At 43.7% G+C, this 20,864-nt stretch overlaps 2 protein-coding genes across 3 annotated transcripts in view; both read left to right on the top strand.

Moving 5' to 3' along the window:
* Nucleotides 1–230: 230 nt before the first annotated feature.
* Nucleotides 231–11,962, top strand: LOC121563402. Its single transcript, XM_045219488.1, has 10 exons — nucleotides 231–242; nucleotides 3,746–3,828; nucleotides 5,962–6,062; nucleotides 6,901–7,025; nucleotides 7,809–8,083; nucleotides 8,348–8,970; nucleotides 9,051–10,457; nucleotides 10,743–10,948; nucleotides 11,359–11,446; nucleotides 11,708–11,962. The coding sequence occupies exons 1-10, from the start codon at nucleotides 231–233 to the stop codon at nucleotides 11,890–11,892; spliced, it is 3,105 nt and encodes a 1,034-aa protein (XP_045075423.1). The 3' UTR covers nucleotides 11,893–11,962.
* Nucleotides 11,963–17,695: 5,733 nt separating this feature from the next.
* Nucleotides 17,696–20,864, top strand: part of LOC121579164 — a 37,231-nt gene continuing 34,062 nt past the window's right edge. For both annotated transcript variants that reach the window (XM_041893508.2, XM_041893507.2), the window contains exons 1-2: nucleotides 17,696–17,955; nucleotides 18,076–18,262. In XM_041893508.2, coding sequence (XP_041749442.2) covers nucleotides 18,101–18,262 — 162 coding nt within the window. In that variant the 5' untranslated portion in view covers nucleotides 17,696–17,955; nucleotides 18,076–18,100. The remainder of the gene's footprint in view (nucleotides 17,956–18,075; nucleotides 18,263–20,864) is intronic.

The following is a 20,864-nucleotide window of genomic DNA, read 5'->3' as shown; positions in this document are numbered from 1 at the left end:
AATGTGTGTGTGTTTAATCAATATTGAATCAGTTATATTCCAATGAATTTGTAAAAAATAAAGAAAAAAAAAAGAAAAAAAAGATACATTACAAACTACTGAAAACCGTTTGCTCTTGAATTTCATTTTAAAGACTGCAGGGATTTAAAATCGTGCCTTATTCAAATTATAAGGAGTTTAGTTTAACTGTACATAATGGAGTGTAAGGTAAAGGTAAAAGAAGAAAGATCATGTATGTGCAGGTGAGATATAAAATAGGGACCATTCTGTTAAACCCCATGGCATCATCTACTATTAGCTGGGCAAAATGCCCCTTTCCTAAAAAATACATTTTAACATTTCAACTGTAGCCATTTATTTTCCTTTATAGTTTGCTACCCTAAGCATGGCCATCATCCACCTAAAAAATGTTTCTCCAAACTTTGATTTTTTGTGTCAGCTATTAGACATTGATATTGGGGGTTGTCTTCCCCCATGTTACCCTAGCTTCTTAAAATCAGATTTTAAACCTATCCCTAACCTTAACCCTAAGCTTAACCTCACTGCTAACCTTATGCCTAACCCTAAACTTAAATTAAGACCTTATGCCTAACCCTAAACTTAAATTGGCCCCCCAAATGACAACCTCACATCTAAATTCATGAAATTTGACTATATAGCCTATTTTGGCTTTGTGGCTGTGGTAGGCTAACTAGTGACAACCCTTTGGTCCGGCATCCCAGTACTCTTAAAATACTTCATTTAATAGCTAGCTAATCTTATCTGATGTACAGCAGATAATAATGAATATGATTGTTTACCATAATGAAAGCATTCAATTTTTCCATCTTATCAAATGATTAATGACAAAAATTATAAGAAAGGTATCAGATTTTGTTTCGAAATCACATTATATGATGAATCTATGACTTGATATAAATAGCCGATTACTGTATATTTTATGAGTAATAAAATAAAGAAATGAGTTATGTTATTTAATAATGAACTATGGGTTATCTGTTTTATGTGACAACCGCAGTATCAATTTCTAGGTGTCAGGCAGTGACAGTGGTGCTAATCCCAAAAGAAAGGCTACAACGAGGAACAAGAAGTCTATTGGCAAAGTGATGAAAATTGCATTTACTTTGGCCTAACGGTGTGGGTTATGTATTTTATTTTTCATGGCGTCCTCAACATTACAGTTTTAAGGGCAACAATAGCCTACATTTGTTTCCAACTCGCAGGGATTTCCATCGTGAGCTTTCAACAGCACAGAGCGTTGCATCAGCACCAGTTCGGAAGTGCGTCAAATCTTTACAGCATTGTTACGTCATCACTGATAAGCGTTGAAACGGATCAGAAACCGCTGGAGCAGTTCAGTCTGATCCTCGCTAGTGCTGGAGGAATGCGTTCATTTTGGCAAGGAAATGTGCTGATTTTGCAAGGAGATGGAGAATAAAGAGTGCAAGGTAGGCATGTTATTTATTTTTTAAAATCTTCAATTATAGTAATTACTGTGGATTAAATATTGTTTAACAAATGAAATAATGTGCTATTCATGCTGTAATATCAAACTAGAAAGCCTATGGCCAGGGAGTCATGAGAGTTGGCTAAAGGTACAGTAGAATCTGCTGTGGGTCAAAGGTTATGGCATCACCTTCATAAATACGTCCTAAATGGCACCCATTCCCTATGTAGGCTAGTGCACTACTTTTGACCAAGAGCCATAGAAGGGTTGGCTGACGTCACGAAAATGATGCTCGCGCATCGATGGCCGGAAGTCGTGTATCTTGTTATGATTCTGAACCTCAGCTAACAACAAGCTGCCATGTGGGGAATCGTAGCTCTGTGGCATGTTTCAGCTCATTGTATGGTGTTATTGATACCATGTCTTGTTTTGAGGTGTTTTGACTGATATCATGTCTATGCAATGGCTAAAATTCGCTACCTAGCTAACCAACAACAACTGTAACAATGTATTTGAGACGAGTTCATTGTTCAAATGTATTTATGGTTGCAATAAACATTTAGAGACTAAATATAGTTTACATGTTGTCAACAGTCTAAGCAAACCCTGTCTATTTTGCCCCATAGTTGCATGCCAGTTTTGTTGCTAAACAACCAACCCCTCTATAGAGTCCCACAGTGGAGGTGTCATAATACCCATAAAACCTAGCGGTCAAACAGGGAAATGGTTCCAATCGTTTTTCCACCATTCATTTTTCCCATAGGCGATTTTAGAAACACATAAAATAAGGGCTGTATTTCGTGTAGGCTTACCCTGGCGTGACGTTTTTGTAACCATGTAAATCTCTCTCGGACAAGGTGACTTTTATCAGTATATTCGGCTCCATTTACTCTCAGATTCGAAAATGCTAATTAGCATCAAAGTAGACATCATGCAAAACTACAAATCCCTGCAAGCTCCTGCATGTCATCTCTAGCTGACACCTTTGCTAACAGGTATTGTGTCAATTTAAAACTTGCACATACAGTTCACAGAATTGTCAATTTAAAGAAATGCAGCCAATTTATTCATATACTACATTTAGCTAACACTTAGATAGTTAATCCAGAGATTCTTACCTTTGCCTCGATCAGCATGATCATCATGGCATTTGTAGTTCTTTATGATAGCCACATTAGCAGCTAATAAGCATTACATTTTTGGGAGGTAAATACAAGAGAATATATTGATAAGTCACCTTGTCCTAGAGAGATTTACACGGTTATCAAAACGTCACACCAGGGTAAGCCTACACGAAACACAGACCTTATTTTAAGTGTTTCTAAAATCCCCAATGGGAAAATGAATGGTGGAAAAACTCAATTGGTAGAGCATGGCGCTTGTAATGCCAGGGTAGTGGGTTCGATCCCGGGACCACCCATACGTAAAATGTATGCACGCATGACTGTAAGTGGCTTTGGATAAAAGCGTCTGCTAAATGGCATATTATTATTATTATTATTATTATTATTATTAAAACGATTGGAACCATTTCCCTGTTTGACCACTAGGTTTTATGGGTATTATGACTCATACTGTGGGACTCTATAGGGCTCCAGCCAAAATAAGTGCACTATATTGGAAATAGGGTGCTATTTCGGACACAAGCATAGATATGATGCATTATGATGTGATCACTAGAAAGGATAGAGCCTCTGACCATGGCAATTTGACTGGTAAACTGAACTGTACACCTGATATGATGTTCTGGTGATTCTATTTCTATGAATATGATGCATTATGATGTGACAATGAGAGTTGGGTTAATGGTGCTCTCAAGGCAACCGGGAACTCGAAGAAAAAAACTAGGTCAAATCATGACGTCTGTGATCTTCAGATCGGAAAGTCGGAGCTCTAGAAAGATGCCAGAGTTTCCGACTTGGAATTCCTTTTTACATTTTGTGGTGGTAATTTTACCCCTTTTTCCTCCCCAATTTTTCGTGATATCCAATTGGTAGTTACGATCTTGTTACGATCTTGTCTCATCGCTGCAACTCCCCAGCGGGTCGGGAGAGGCGAAGGTCGAGTCAGGCGTCCTCCAAAACATGACCCGCCAAGCCGCGCTGCTTCCGACTTGGAATTCCGAGTTGGATGACTGTTCAAAAAGATTTTTCCCAGTCGGAGCTTGTTTTTTTTCCCGATTTCCCAGTTGTCTTGAACGCACTGAAGTCGGAAGTCAGAGATTTCCCAGTTGTTTTGAACACGGCAAAAGGCGACACAGTAGGTGGCATCTAAACATGACTTTGTGCTGTCTTTCAGAGGTCGGAGGTCAGTGGGAATGACCTCACCCTCATAGACCTGGATGACCCCATCAATGGTGCTGATGTTATGAAGGAAGTCAGGTAAGTGATTTACACTAATGACACATTTGTGACTGGTTACAGGATCACATAGGCCTACAGATTCAGTAGTAGGTCAAAGGTCACCGCCTATGGAGAGGTAGGCCCAGAGCTATGTATTTATAGAGTTGGGACATTGAGATATAAACTCAGCAACAAAAAATGAAACGTCCTCTCACTGTCAACTGCGTTTATTTTCAGCAAACTTAACGTGTAAATATTTGTATGAACATAACAAGATTCAACAACTGAGACATAAACTGAACAAGTTCCACAGACATGTGACTAACAGAACAAAGGGGGGGTCAAAATCAAAAGTAACAGTATCTGGTGTGGCCACCAGCTGCAATAAGTACTGCAGTGCATCTACTCCTCATGGACTGCACCAGATTTGCCAGTTCTTGCTGTGAGATGTTACCCCACTCTTCCACCAAGGCACCTGCAAGTTCCCAGACATTTCTGGGGGAATGGCCCTAGCCCTCACCCTCCAATCCAACAGATACAGGCTCTTCGCTGACCATGGCAGAACACTGACATTCCTGTCTTGCAGGAAATCATGCACAGAACGAGCAGTATGGCTGGTGGCATTGTCATGCTGGAGGGTCATGTCAAGATGAGCCTGCAGGAAGGGTACCACATGAGGGAGGAGGATGTCTTCCTGTAACGCACAGCGTTGAGATTTCCTGCAATGACAACAAGCTCAGTCCGATGATGCTGTGACACACCGCCCAGACCATGATGGACCCTCCACCTCCAAATCGATCCCGCTCCAGAGTACAGGCCTCGGTGTAACGCTCATTCCTTTGACGATAAACGCGAATCCGACCATCACCCCTGGTGAGACAAAACCGCGACTCATCAGTGAAGAGCACTTTTTGCCAGTCCTGTCTGGTCCAGCGACGGTGGGTTTGTGCCCATAGGCGACGTTGTTGCCAGTGATGTCTGGTGAGGACTTGCCTTACAACAGGCCTACAACCCTCAGTCCAGCCTCTCTCCAGCCCATTGCGGACAGTCTGAGCACTGATGGAGGGATTGTGCATTCCTGGTGTAACTCAGGCAGTTGTTGTTGCCATCCTGTACCTGTCCCGCAGGTTTGATGTTCGGATGTGCCGATCCTGTGCAGGTGTTGTTACACGTGGTCTGCCACTGCGAGGACGATCAGCTGTCCGTCCTGTCTCCCTGTAGCGCTGTCTTAGGCATCTCACAGTACGGACATTGCAATTTATTGCCCTGGCCTCATCTGCTAAGTGCCTTAGGCATGCGCAACTGCAGATGTCCAGGGCAATATTGCAGCATGGCCCTAAGACAGCGTTCACGGCAGACTGCAGACCAGCGGGCATCTTCGCAGTGGCAGACCCTGGGCATCTTTCTTTTGGTGTTTTTCAGAGTCAGTAGAAAGGACTCTTTAGTGTCCTAAGTTTTCATAACTACCGTCTGTAAGCTGTTTGTGTCTTAATGACCGTTCCACAGGTGCATGTTCATCAATTGTTTATGGTTCATTGAACAACATTTTACATTTTAGTCATTTAGCAGACGCTCTTATCCAGAGCGACTTACAGTTAGTGAGTGCATACATTTTCATACTGGCCCCCCGTGGGAAACGAACCCACAACCCTGGCGTTGCAAGCGCCTTGCTCTACCAACTGAGCTACAGGGGACTAGCATGGGAAACAGTGTTTAAACCCTTTACAATGAAGATCTGTGAAGTTATTTGGATTTTTAGGAATTATCTTTGAAAGATCCTGAAAAAGGGACGTTTTCTTTTTTGCTGAGTTTATGTAAACATTACATGACACAGTAGATATCCATATGACAGCTGGCTCCCCATGGGCAATATTGACATTTTAAACAATGCTATGTAACTGAACATCTATAATTAGAATGTACTTATAATGAAAGGATAAATGAAAGGCTCCAAGGCGCTAACATGGAGTCCTTTTAAAAGTTGGCAGAATTCTCTAAATATTTGGCTCTGGATAGGCCGAGTCATCTCAAGAGTATTGGAGCCTATTCTATATCTATTCTAATTCTAGAATGATTCATTCTAATTCTATGATTCTAATTCTATAATGGGAACACATCCTCACACTCACATTATAGCAGTGACCTAAGAGAGATTCCTTTTTCTCTATCTAGATCCCATAAAGATCACAGGGTGGCTGAGAGACTGACCAAGTTGGACGAGGCTGTTCTAGAGACAGATACCCCAACTCAGTCACAGGAGGTTGAAGGAGAGAGTGAGTTGGACGAGGCTGTTGCCATCCCATCTCAGTCGCAGGAGGTTGAAGGAGAGAGTGAGTTGGACCGAGGCTGTTGCCATCCCATCTCAGTCGCAGGAGGTTGAAGGAGAGAGTGAGTTGGACGAGGCTGTTGCCATCCCATCTCCAGTCGCAGGAGGTTGAAGGAGAGAGTGAGTTGGACGAGGCTGTTGCCATCCCATCTCAGTCGCAGGAGGTTGAAGGAGAGATTGAGATGGACGAGGCTGTTGCCATCCCATCTCAGTCGCAGGAGGTTGAAGGAGAGAGTGAGATGGACGAGGCTGTTGCCATCCCATCTCAGTCGCAGGAGGTTGAAGGAGAGTGAGATGGACGAGGCTGTTGCCATCCCATCTCAGTCGCAGGAGGTCGAAGGAGAGAGTGAGATGGACGAGGCTGTTGCCATCCCATCTCAGTCGCAGGAGGTTGAAGGAGAGAGTGAGTTGGACGAGGCTGTTGCCATCCCATCTCAGTCGCAGGAGGTTGAAGGAGAGATTGAGATGGTCGAGGCTGTTGCCATCCCATCTCAGTCGCAGGAGGTTGAAGGAGAGAGTGAGATGGACCGAGGCTGTTGCCATCCCATCTCAGTCGCAGGAGGTTGAAGGAGAGATTGAGATGGACGAGGCTGTTGCCATCCCATCTCAGTCGCAGGAGGTCGAAGGAGAGAGTGAGATGGACGAGGCTGTTGCCATCCCATCTCAGTCACAGGAGGTATGATGTATTTTTCTATTACATGTATGACATTTCATTTAGATATTTTGTGTTTTAATGACGCAAAATTGAATTCCAGCCTAACTCTGCTTTCTGTTGTCGCCATCAGGCTGCAGTGGTGACCTTCACTACCGTGACCCACAAGGATGCAACCTCCCAGACCAGCCTCACCCTCAGCAGGGGAAAGAGAAGCTACCCAGACCTACACACCTTTGTGCAGGACATGAAGGACGAGTAAGTTGCTCTTTGGCTTCCCCATGCATCCCCTAGATATGTTCCCTGTCTCAATTGCATACTCCTCGTGTCCTCTCTTCTTCGCCTCCTCAAAACCCATTGGATGAGAAAGCCAGAGGTCCCGCCCTTCGACCTTCTCATCCAATGGTTTTGAGAAGGAGGTGAGGAGATTGAGAGTCTCCTATAGTCTCGGGCAAATACAAAGGACTCAACGGACCAAATAACCAATCAGGGATGTCTGGGTGTGGCCTAGTTCCATAGAGGTCCATCCATAACGTAATCTAAGATAATAGAGGTAATTTCCATCCATAACGTAATCTAAGATAATAGAGGTAATGTCCATCCATAACGTAATCTAAGATAATAGAGGTAATTTCCATCCATAACGTAATCTAAGATAATAGAGGTAATGTCCATCCATAACGTAATCTAAGATAATGAGTAATGTCCATCCATAACGTAATCTAAGATAATAGAGGTAATGTCCATCCATAACGTAGTCTAAGATAATAGAGGTAATATAATTCATTGTGTACTTGCATTTATTTACTTTTCAGCCATTGGAATCTGCTGAGTGAGAATATGCGTGTCGGGGTGAGTTATAGTCACCTCTAAAGTAGTTAATGTTGGTAAAATGGACCAAATATTCATTTGTGGAAATCCTGCAGGACCTTTAATCCTGAACCACTGCTTTAATTGACAAGTTTGAGTAAATGGTTCTAAGTTTTATATCAGTGCAGCCCCTTTAACAAACTAACTCTGTATGGTCTTTTAACATTGCAGATGAGCAGACATGAGTTTAGTGCCAAGTGCATGGATATTGTAGCATGGGTGATGGAGTCTACATCCACTGTGGTTGTTCCCGCCCTTGACCTCACCATGCAGATAGAGCTCTCTGATTCGCCAAGCTCTTCTGGATCAGGAAGTAATGAGGCAGGAGAGGTGACCTCTCTTGGCCGCAGCGTCAGATTCAGCTGTAGTGGAGGACCCAGCAAGTGCACCAGCGCCAGAACCGCCTGCAGCACACGCACTCCCACGCCTTTCCCCTCCTCTCACAGGTACCTAGCCCTATCCCCTCCTCTCACAGGTACCTAGCCCTATCCCCTCCTCTCACAGGTACCTAGCCCTTTCCCCTCCTCTCACAGGTACCTAGCCCTATCCACTCCTCTCACAGGTACCTACCCCTATCCCCTCCTCTCACAGGTACCTAGCCCTATCCACTCCTCTCACAGGTACCTACCCCTATCCCCTCCTCTCACAGGTACCTACCCCTATCCACGCCTCTCACAGATACCTAGCTCTATCCCCTCCTCTTTTTGCAGGTCAGCTGTGACATATACTGCTGCGCTGGATAAAACCGACACTTGTGGGAAACTGTCGGAAATCCTATCTGTCCATGTTTCCTCAGAGAATATTGAGGAGGCATCCTCTGATCTCTTTGGTGGAATTATTTCCGACCTGCATGAGGTATATGAGGCCAATAAGGCCTCCAAGCGTACGAAACCAGGTCGCAAAATATTCTGGGTGGAAGTGAGTTCAGGTTCCCAGAAGATTTACACCAAAACCCTGGACAAACTAAGGAAGCTGTTCACCTCCAACCATCTCACTGTGGGAAAATATATTCCTTTGCAAATCGAGCTCTCTGCAACTGGACTACTTGTAACTGAGGCCACTGTGGAGGTATCTCCTGTAACTGAGGCCACTGTGGAGGAATCTCCTGTACAGAAGACAGACAGTAAGACCCCTTCTAAGTCCTCAGCCCACCAGCTCACCCTCGACACCTGCACTAAAGGGGTAATCAAACAGGTGATCTCGGTGCTGAGGGTGGACACTTCAAAGGAAGACTGCTCCGCTTCCGTTGGGGAGAGCAAGACAAATTCATCCTTCGACTTCAACCAGAAGTTGGACTCGATAATTTCGAAATTGGAGGACCTCACCATTTTGAGTGATGTGACGTCAGCCGAGATTGCCACACTCATGCGATCTCTTAGTGCAGCCAGCAGAACCTCTAACATTTCCATCCAGAGCTTTACAGTACTGAGTTCCGAGCTAAGGCCAAACACATTGTGAGTGAGACCATTCTCAGAGCTGCTAGCAAAGCCAACCATTCTTTGCTACAGGGCATGCCTAGCACCACCTTCTCACACCATGTGGTTTCTACAGCCGAAGATATAGTAAATATTATCATGCAAGACCTTGAAAGTGTATCCCAGTACACTGTGGACGACGCAGACTCCTTCCCACTAGGAGAGAAAAAGCTGGAGTCCCAGCTCAAACCCAGAGTTGTCTTTGACAACTTATTGGATGCTGCTCAAACCATGTACCACAGAGTAAAGGATAGACTGAACATCTTTTTCTCTTTTCCACCAGTGTCAGTCACCACAGCCAAAGATGTGCTGAACTCCACCCCTGTGGAGACACTCAGACGCATTAAGTCCCCTGACACTGCTCTTGTTGAGGACAGGAGCCGCCATCCGTCTGTGAGAAGTGAGAAGCCTTTGTCAAAAGTCTGTTTGGCTAAAAGGTCTAAAGCCCTTGTGTCTTCAAGTGGCTCTTCAACAGACCACCATGTAATTGACACATGCAGTGAGGATGTCACTCTGCCCACCAGGAGTATGTCAGTTGTGAGCAACAACAGTTTGAAGAGAGCCTCTCCTCTCCACGGCAGTGGATTGAGTGAAAGTTGCAAACCTCTTGTGGCTCTAAAAGACGTAACAGTGGCAGTCAGCCAAGAAGGGTTTAGCAAAACTGCAAAGAAGATGCTCAGCTTGATCCTAAATGAGATCAAGTGTAGAGTGGCCAACTCTGAGAGTTCATCTGTTGGGCAGGAGTGTCTGATAGCCACTAACATGTTAGACTCTTTACTGGAGAGCCTTGACCAGTTGCCTGACATGAGCGCTGCCGATGAGATCACAAGGACAGAATCCCATACCTCTATCGCAATGGACAAGACAGGTTCACGGTCAACACTTGTGAGCCAACAAGAAATAAACATATCTGACACCAATATCATAGTGAAAACTATAATGGACACATTGAAGACGGACGACCCAGAGATGACTTCAGCAGAAGAAAATCTGGATAGGCTCCTGTCAGTTGAAGCCCTTCAAGGTGCGTCTGACAACCTGATCGCAAAGGTCCACGGTCTCATTCTGGAGATAACCATAAGCCGCCAGCTTCAATCCATGGCTGGCCACAGAAGCCTCTCTCAACCAGCGCTGCCTAAGCCAGCCCTGAGGAAGCTGTCAAAGGACGATGCCTCAGAGCTCATTTACAACTTTGCCCAGACTTCTGTTAGGAGACTCCTGGGGCAGTGTATGGGAAGGCCTATGCCACCCTCGGCTGAAATGGTTTTGGATCAGGTCATCAAGTTGATGACAGACGTGGTGATGGACAGCCTGACTTATGGGTCCAAGTCTGCAATGGAGGATGGTAAGTGAAAGTATCTATTTTCATCTGCACAGGACTTAATTGTAACATGATGCTCAATACATTGCGTTTTATGATGTAAAATTCACTGGTTGTGTCCAGAATGGCACCTTATTCCATATTTAGTGCACTACTTTTGACCAGACCCTATGGGCCCTGGTCAAAAGTAGTGCACTATAAAGTGAAGAGAATGCCATTTGGGACGCAGTGACTGACTTCAATGGCTGCGTCCTCTTCTCCCAGTTATTGTACACAGGTCGGTCACACTAGCGTGCTCTTCTCACTCAGACACCAGCAATGCCGCAAGTGACATCATTCATGGTGTTGTAGCTGACCTTAATGCTACTGAGGAATTCCCTGCCAGGAGCCTTAGCCCGGCTGATGTAAAGGCTGACGGCATGGCCCGCCTTCCCTCTGCCAGAGGGGAAGAGACTAAGAAGAACAAGTGGCATTTCCTACCGAAAATGCATACGTTTCCAAAGATCATGATTAAGGTAGGGTGCTCTTTGTTTTGAGATTACCTCTGTAAGGCAGGGCTGAAATTTACCCTACAGATTCACTACACACCTATTGTCTCTCAGCATTAGAACAATACTGTTGTCATTGTCTTGAGGAGGTTGAGTGAGGACGCTGTAATACAATCCTAATACACATGGGAGAGAGTCAATGGCTATGTCCCAAATAATAATAATAATAATATGCCATTTAGCAGACGCTTTTATCCAAAGCGACTTACAGTCATGCGTGCAATGGCACCCTATTCCCTATATAGTGCACTACTTTTGACCAGCGCTCTATGGGCCCTTGTCAAAAGTAGTGCCTTACATAGCGAATAGGGTGCCTTTTGGGATGCACACTCTGTATTTTACACAGGCTCAGTTGTCCTGATGTGTTTTGTCAACAGCTGTTCAAGACAAAAGGGGAACCGAAGAGACACCCTGAACTGGATTGGCTGCCTACCAAACGTCTCAGAGAGACTCATATTTCACAGGGTAAGTGATAAGCATCGATGTTATATTGATATATCACCCTATGACAAGCTTGTTAAAACAGTGACAACAGATACAGGCAGACGGACGGACAGACATGCAGACAGACAGACAGGCAGATGGACAGACAGGCAGGCAGACAGACAGACGGACAGGCAGACAGACAGACATGCAGACGGACAGGCAGGCAGACAGACAGGTAGACAGACGGACAGACACAAACACACACATTAATTTTCTGATTATGAAATGTTCTTATGACAGATGCTGAGTGTGAGGTTCCAGAGGTTCCATCCACTTCCCCTCCCAAGGAGGACCTGACAACCACACCGGCCCCTGCTCCCCAGGAGTCCCAGTCCCGTAAACGCCCACTCATAGTCAGGGTGTTACACGCTCTCTCCAGAGCCATCTCCAAACCATCCAGAGGAGCTTCTGGGAAGAAGAATTAGCTAAATGCCTGATTTCATTAATATTATATTTTAATCAGAGCCTTTATTTAATAAAACATTACTGCATTGATTTCTGTCTATAACAGTCTTAATGTTTGTGCACGATAACGGTAAAGTACTTCAAACCACATAGTCAAAAGTATTCATAGTGAAGTACCGTTTATTATTATTGATTGTGGAAATACACATAATACAGAAAAGTTGTTGTCACATATAAAAAAGGGTGCCATATATATATATAAAGACAGACATAAAGGAGAAAACTCTGTAGACCAGTCACATTCTCAAGCCATAACTAAATCCATGAATGGATCTCCTATAAGATGACAGGAGAACATTTGTAACACTTTCTATGAAGCCTATATCTATAATGCATACACTCAAGTCATTTACATTTGACATTTTAGTCATTTAGCAGAAGCTCTTATCCAGAGTGACTTACAGTTAGTGAGTGCATACATTTTTTTTTCATACTGTCATACACTCATAATGACTTAATTGAGTTAAGTGTTAAGTTAAGTGCAGTTATAAACACATACAGGGGCGGTGTGTTCAATAGGGCGATATGGGCGACGCACTGCCAAACGGGAAAAGGAAGGGATTTTTTTTCTAATCAATTATATCACGGCAACAGTAGTTCAGTGTTCTAATCTAGACGTCTGATCTGCCAGCCACTAAATGTCCAATCAGGCTAAAGTCGTGCTTCAAATGTCCCCGCCCGTTTTGGGGCGATTTCAGTCAGGTTGAAAATCGCCCAGAAGTCTCTCATAGCCTCTAATGTAAAAAAAATTTTTTTTTAATTTCAGAGCTTTCAATACAATCTCTGTGGGTTTCTGAGGGCTTGCACTTACGCGCTTTCGTCATACGTAACGTAACGTAACCATGAACGTAACTAAGAAACTACTCTTTCACCCTGAAGGCGGCACGGCAGACAGCACCGCTTGGACAGCGACTGGTGTAACCGACATGCACCATCTTTCAGAAAAGATTAAGAAAAATGAGCTGTCAAAGACCCACATTAATAGCTGTTTGAGATTGTCTGCTTTGGAGAGAGTGAATATTGCCACTCAACTGGATGAGGGATACAGGCTAGCTGTCCGCCGCCACAACGATGAGGTTAGCAACAGCAGAGTCGTGAACACTGTCTACGAGAATCGAGACGACCTCATAGAATGTTTTGAAGCCATCCGGACGGGTTCATTGGGTTCATTTGACCAGCCCACCGTACCAGAAGCTACAGAAGAAGGACATCGATGCTGTCTTTATCAAACGTGCCCTCGACAGCTTCGCAAGCAGTGTGCAGGCCATAAGGTAAGATAAAGATTAAACAATATCATTCGATCTTTCTCAAAGCAGAGCTTTATTTGAAAATGTATGCATGAAAGGAGACTGCATTTGTGTTTGAAATTACATTATTCTCATTATATATGGCCAGTGGTGTAATCTATCTTATTTTATATACTATGTGTACTGTACAGTGGTGCTCATACGTGTATGAACACATTCTAAAGCTGACTAAAAAGAGGAATAAAAAAATTAAAAAATCATCTTTTGGAAATTGATCTTAATGACTTAATTAAAAAAGTTGGAAAATCCAACCTTTAAGGACACCAATTTTCTTTTCTTTTTTATTCCTCTTTTTAGTCAACTTTAGCATGGGATCATAAGCTTATGAGCACCACTGTATACTGTGCTGAACATCCAGGCTATGTGAGACACAAAGGCTAACTTAAACACTAAAAACTTTATGCATCCCTGCCCATTTTAAGTGGAACTGAAGTATTTGTACTATACATGGATACATTGCATATACCTGTGCATCACATAGACAACAATACTGTACAAAGCCAACAAACACATTGGTCTGTTTGCCTTCAGGGACTCCTCCAGGGACGGCCTGTTCAATAGGGCGATATGGGCGACGCACTGCCAAACGGGAAAAGGAAGGGATTTTTTTTCTAATCAATTATATCACGGCAACAGTAGTTATCAGTGTTGTAATCTATACGTCTGATCTGCCACAGTGCCACACTGCCACTAAATGTCCAATCAGGCTAAAGTCGTGCTTCAAATGGCTCCACCCCCTTTTGGGGCGATTTCAGTCAGATTGAAAATCGCCTCAGAACTTCTGTCATAGACTCCCATGTAAAATCTATTTTTTTCAAATTTCAGAGCCTTCAATACAATCTCAATGGGTGTCTCTGGGCTTGCACTTACGCGCTTTCGTCACATGAACGTAACTAAGAAAAGAGAGGGTAGCAGCCTCAATCAATTCACTACTACTATCAACATGGCTAGGCTTCAGTGCAACTCGATTGTGTCTTTGAAATAAGTTCCTTTTTGTCGGCGAACAAATGAAGATAAATTGGCACGAAACAATTAGGACCTCCCAGACCAAATTTAATAATTCAACAGGTTTCTACTAAAGGGGGAAGTCCTACACCCGAGGATTTTCCAAAAATTGGTATGAACGAAAAACCTGGCTAGCAGGCTGCGATGTAGCTAATGCAGTTTTCTGCTACCCCTGCTTACTCATTCACCCTGAAGGCGGCACTTCAGACAGCACCGCTTGGACAGCGACTGGTGTAACCGACATGCACCATCTTTCAGAAAAGATTAAGAAACATGAGCTGTCAAAGACCCACATGGATAGCTGTTTGAGAATTTCTGCTTTGGGGAGAGTGAATATTGCCACTCAACTGGATGAGGGATACAGGCTAGCTGTCCGCCGCCACAACGATGAGGTTAGCAAGAACCGCCATATCCTCAGCCGGCTAATCCAGTGTGTGAAGTTTTGCGGCGTGTTTGAGTTAGCTTTTGCGAGGCAAAGATGAAACTGAGGGCTCCACCAACCCTGGTATTTTTCTTGGACTTGTCAACTTTGTGGCACAATTAGATGAGGTGTTTGATGACCATCTTAAAAATGCTAAAGTTTTCAAGGGCACATCAAAGACCATTCAAAACGAGCTACTGGAGTGTATGCTAGCGGTCACGAGGGAACATATTGTGGAGGAGGTGAAGTCTGCGAACTTCGTAGCTATCCAAGCTGACGAGACCACGGACGTTTCTACACAGACACAGTTGGTGCTTGTGCTGAGGTACATAGATAGCAAGCACAAAGTGCAGGAGCGCTTTTTGAGTTCCTTCCCATCTCGGAATCAACCTGTCTCAATCGCCAGTGTACTTTTGGAGAGACTGAACGGTCTTTTGCCGATGACGAAAGTCAAACTCATTGCGCAAGCTTACGATGGAGCCAGTGTGATGAGGGGAGAGAAGGCTGGTGTGCAGAAAAAGGTGCGTGAGCATTTCAAGAATGCCCATTACGTGCATTGCTATGCGCATCAGCTGAATTTGATCATACAACTTTTTTTCCCGGTCACCCAAACGCACCAGCATTCTTGACCAGACTGTTGCACGAAGACTGCCCAGACCTTCATCCACACGGTGGAACTTCAACAGCAGAGTCGTGAACACTGTCTACGAGAATCGAGACGACCTCATAGAATGTTTTGAAGCCATCCGGACGGGTTCATTGGGTTCATTTGACCAGGGCACAGTGAGAGAGGCATCTGGCTACGTGAGGATACTGCATGATGAAGATTTTATTTTTTTTCCTGCGGCTTTTTCACAAAATCATGCCCCACGTCGACATTCTGTACCAGAAGCTACAGAAGAAGGACATCGATGCTGTCTTTATCAAAAGTGCCCTCGACAGCTTCACAAGCAGTGTGCAGGCCATAAGGTAAGATTAAACAATATCATTCGATCTTTCTCAAAGCAGAGCTTTATTTGAAAATGTATGCATGAAAGGAGACTGCATTTGTGTTTGAAATTACATTATTCTCATTATATATGGCCAGTGGTGTAATCTATTTTATTTTATATACTATGTGTACTGTGCAGTGGTGCTCATAAGTGTATGAACACATTCTAAAGTTGACTAAAAAGAGGAATAAAAAAATAAAAAAATAATCTTTTGGAAATTTATCTTAATGACTTAATTAAAAAAGTTGGAAAATCCAACCTTTATGGACACCAATTTTCTTTTCTTTTTTATTCCTCTTTTTAGTCAACTTTAGCATGGGATCATAAGCTTATGAGCACCACTGTATACTGTGCTGAACATCCAGGCTATGTGAGACACAAAGGCTAACTTAAACACTAAAGACTTTATGCATCCCTGCCCATTTTAAGTGGAACTGAAGTATTTGTACTATACATCATGGATACATTGCATATACCTGTGCATCACATAGACAACAATGCTGTACAAAGCCAACAAACACATTGGTCTGTTTGCCTTCAGGGACTCCTCTCAACAGCAGCTGCAAGAAGCAACAGGAGCCAAAAGACCCAGAACAGCTTTGAGAGAAGAGGAGAAGCAGAGGCTGTCTGAAGAGGTCTGCAACACCATCCTGGATCACACCAAAGAAAGGTTCTCTTTCTCTGGCCACCTTGTGAGTGCTACCTTACTGCAAGCAGACATGTTTGAAAGGTACTGCCATTCATTTCCTGATGAGGCTCTGAATGCCACTGTGAATGCATACCCCATGCTGAGCAAGGCAAAGCTCAAGACAGAACTATCTCTGATCTATGAGAATCCTGAATTCAAGGGAGGCTGTGGTGCACTGGCACTGTACCAGGTTCTCATGAGCTACAACCTCCAGGAGACGTTCTCTGAGACTGTGACTCTGTTGAACATCCTCATAACTACTCCCATGACAACAGCTGAAGCTGAGAGATGTTTCTCAACTTTGACACGAGTTAAGACATTCCTGCGAAATTCAATGGGCCAGGAACGTCTGAATGCACTGGCCATGCTTTCCATGGAGAGGGAACTAGTCCTCAGCATGCCTGATTTCAATGAGAAAGTCATTGAACGCTTTGCTGTATTGAAACAGAGAAGAGAACAGTTTCAGTACAAGTAATGTAGCCTCTCTCTCTCTTTGTCCCTCCCTCCCTGTCTCTTTAACACACACACGCCCAAATCAGTTCACAGTTGATGTTGTTTAAAATAGTTATTTTTCATTTTAAAAAAAGTAAAACAAAAAAAAATATCTGTTCATGTTCATTTTTACAAATCTATACAATTGGCCAGAATATGGTTGTTTATATTTACAAATCTATACAATTGGCCAGAATATGGTTGTTCATTTTACAAAGCCATACAGATAGCTGTGTTTACCTTTTCTAGAAATTACTTTCAAATTCTGTTTTCAAGCAAAATGTCTATCACTGTTCATTTTCACAAATCTATACAAGAGGGCAGAATATGGAAGTCTATAAAAATGTCTTATTACCAATAACTTGCATCAATGTTTTCAGTAGCCTCTATCAAAAGCTCCTGCTTGCTTGTTGTGAATTATGCTCAGGTGCACATATTTCCAATTCAACCATGAGGCAAAAAATGTGGTAAAAGCTCTTGTTGATCCTGCAATCTGAACAAATACCAAGATGCTGTATTTTCAGCTGATATTTCATTTGTTTATGGAAATGCATATTGTTTATGCAGTGTTGAGGAATGTGAAAGAACACCCTTGATTATTTTTACTGTGATAACTTATTTTGATTTTGTAAGCCAACACTTTTGAGATCAGTCAATAAATGCTTCTGGTATTGACTTATATGCTGCCCCTGTCTTCATGTTGTTGCTGGACATATATTTTTAAAAATGTGTGTAGGTCACCTAAATCATCAGAAAAATTGCCCCCCCTGAGAATTTTTTCAGGAGCCGCCACTGTTCACAATGGTAAAAGCTTCACATGCAATAATTGAAGTTGTTGTGTATCTGGTGTGTATGCATTTGAAAAGCTGCCGCAGCCATCCTGCACAGTGCACCTGCGGATTTCAAAAAGCCTTACTCGCGCGCTCAAACGCTTGCTTGAAATAATAGCGAGGAGTGCATCACCAACGGATATTTTTCGGAAACGTTACGGTTTCCCTCACATCTCATAGCCAATTCGCTAGCTACACTTACCCTATTTTTTTCAGAGAAACATTGAAAAGGCGGTATTTATAGATCCACTGAAGATACAAAAGAAAATGTCTTGAATTCAACATCTGGTACGTTTGTATGATGACGATAGATTAAATTAGCTAAAGCTAGCTAGCTAAATTAGCTAACTTGCTAATGTTAGTAAAACAGATGGATAAATCCTGGTTTTCTTGTTGATTTTTTTACAGATACCATACCAACCGTCCCTTGACAATGGGTTTCGAGGAAATGTACAATATCAAGGAGGAATGCCCGACAACCGTTTTGAAAAAGAGTGCGGTCACCATAATTTCTCCGAAACAGAACATTGTACGAATATGGAATTTATTCATCGCCCTAACTTCGTTGGTGGCTGCGACAGTGTCTTTATTTGAGGTAGGCTAACGTTAGCTATGTTCTTCCTTGTAAAATATTTATGTAGCTATGTTATGCAGCACTACTGTTATATTGGATCACTCCAATATGGTATCCTTCCGCGCGGCAGGACACATTCAGAGTGAGTAAGGATTTCAGATCAGTCCCGTGGAGTGCTGAGGCTGACCCCCTTAAATACTTCCACCTCTTCATTTTCTCGGCTCATTCCAGAAAGGATTTGCTTAGTAAGAACACTTTGGGTGTGTTCGTAAATTCAATCTGGAGTGCCAGAGCGTGCTCTGGGCGTTTGTAAATTCAGAGCCTTGTCAGATTGTCGGTTCGTAAATTTAAGCGTTCAGAGCGCACACTGGACGCTCTGGCGGAGGAGTAGGGTTGATCCGAGCGGTCTAACCACACAATGGCACCCAAGCTAACTGGCTAACGTTGGCTAGCTTGCTAGCTACTTCCAAACACAAATGAGAGAACACCTCACTCTGACCATTTTACTCGCCCTAACAGAGGCTGTTTTCATGTTATCCAGAGCGTTGGTGACTGTGCTGCTGGCAACAATTTAATTACGCTTTTTCGCAGACGTTTACTGACACAGGCAATATTCAACTGGTGTTGAGCGTTCGTAAATTAATCAGTTAGCTGCTCCAAGCTATTCTCAGACCAGAGTGTTCTGAAATCGGAGTAGATAGCCAGAGCGAATTTACGAACGCACCCTATGTTAGAGTGTATAAACGCAGAATTATACCCGCAGCTATTCAGTAGCTTGGAGCAGCTAACGTTAGCTAGCTAGCCTCTCCATCTGGGTGCTCTGCTTTCCCCTACTCGGTTTGGCTTGTGGCAGCTATCTCGTTTGGGTTTTGTCCCTGTTTTTATTACTTGTGACAGTGTACCAACCTGGGCGATACTCTGTTTGGTCGACCAGTATTGCGGCGCTGAGGGGTTGTCTGTCTGACTTGTCTGTCCACGGGAACCCTCCCCGTTTTAGCCTTCGGGTTCGGAGACCACGCCTACACCGCAATATCGGGAGACTATGTTTCGCTCCGGCGGACTTGCAGTTCTCCCCTGAGAGTCTTACACAGTGTGTAGCTGGGGTTACTAGTTTTCTGTTGTGTTTTCTAGTTTCCCCTGGAAACTCACATTACAGCTCTATTGCACAGCTGTTTTCACACATTGTGTAGCTGGGTTTACGATAGTTTTCTGTTGCACTAGTTACTGTTTTGCTGTGAAATATCTTAGTTTCCGTTGGAAACTCACATCTCAGCTGTATTACACTAAGGGTTTCAGTGTGTAGCTGTGTTTACTATAGTTCTGTTGCACGACTTTACAGTACACACAGTAACTATCCTGGTTTTCCTTGGAAACACACTTTTCAGATATATAACACTGCGGTATTGCACAGTGTGTAGCTGGGTTTACTATGGTTTTTATGTTGCACTACTCTCCTGAGTGGCGCAGTGGTCTAAGGCACTGCATCGCAGTGCTAACTGTGCCACTAGAGATCCTGGTTCGAATCCAGGCTCTGTCGCAGCCGGCCGCGATCGGGAGACTCATGGGCGGCGCACAATTGGCCCAGCGTTGTCCAGGGTAGGGGAGGGAATGGGCGGCAGGGATGTAGCTCAGTTGATAGAGCATGGCGTTTGCAACGCCAGGGTTGTGGGTTCGTTTCCCACGGGGGGCCAGTATAAAAAATAATAATAATAATAATAAATTATTCACTAACTGTAAGTCGCTCTGGATAAGAGCGTCTGCTAAATGACTAAAATGTAAATGTTTACAGTACAGACAGTAACTATTCTAGTTTCCATTGGAAACTCACATTACAGCTCTATTACACTGAGGGTTTCAGTGTATAGCTGGGTTAACTATAGTTCTCTTACACTACTTTACAGTACAGACAGTAAGTATCCTAGTTTCCCTTAGAAACTCACATAACAGCTAGATTACACTTCTGGTCATACGCAGTGTGTAGCTGGGGTTGCCATATTTTTCTGTTACACTGCAGGATATACACTACCCTTTTCTTCCCACAGAGAGAAATGTCCATTTCCAATATGGCGTTTCAACCTTGAGAAATGCAAGGTGTCCCTGCCCACAGGCAGTGGACTGCGTCTAAGTAGGGTGACAGTCAGCAGTCATCCTGAGGTGCTTGCCGCTGGCATTGGCATCTTCTCACAGGCCCAAAGGCGAAACTGAGAGAGGCAAGTGGAGTCCCCATGGGTACTGAATACAGTGATGGAAGGCTCCAAACTTCAATTCCGATGCCGGCCAACACTATAGTTCTGGCGCCTTTAATGTCTCAGGGTCTTCTAGTGTTGACGCCCTGGTCGACTGAATATTTCTGAATGAGTTCAGATGAAAGGAGTGTCAACCTACATCCTAACCCCTCATTCTGGCCAAGGATTCTGTCTGACAGACACGTTAATCGGCCATTACAGTTGCCCACCAATGCCCCTCTCGCTGTAGCGGGTGAACTACGGGCTTCCACCAGTGTGTTGTGCACGGCTAGGGCAATGGACACCTACTTTTCACAGACACAGCCAATACAAAAGCTTTATCAGTTTTATTTTACTATGGTGAGAGAGTTCTGGGCCAGGGCCTATCCGACCGGACT

This window comes from Coregonus clupeaformis, unplaced genomic scaffold (assembly GCF_020615455.1).
Source record: "Coregonus clupeaformis isolate EN_2021a unplaced genomic scaffold, ASM2061545v1 scaf2404, whole genome shotgun sequence".
Lineage (NCBI taxonomy): Eukaryota > Metazoa > Chordata > Actinopteri > Salmoniformes > Salmonidae > Coregonus > Coregonus clupeaformis.
The sequence above is the reverse complement of the archived record's forward strand: the minus strand, read 5'-3'. Positions and strand labels throughout refer to the sequence as shown.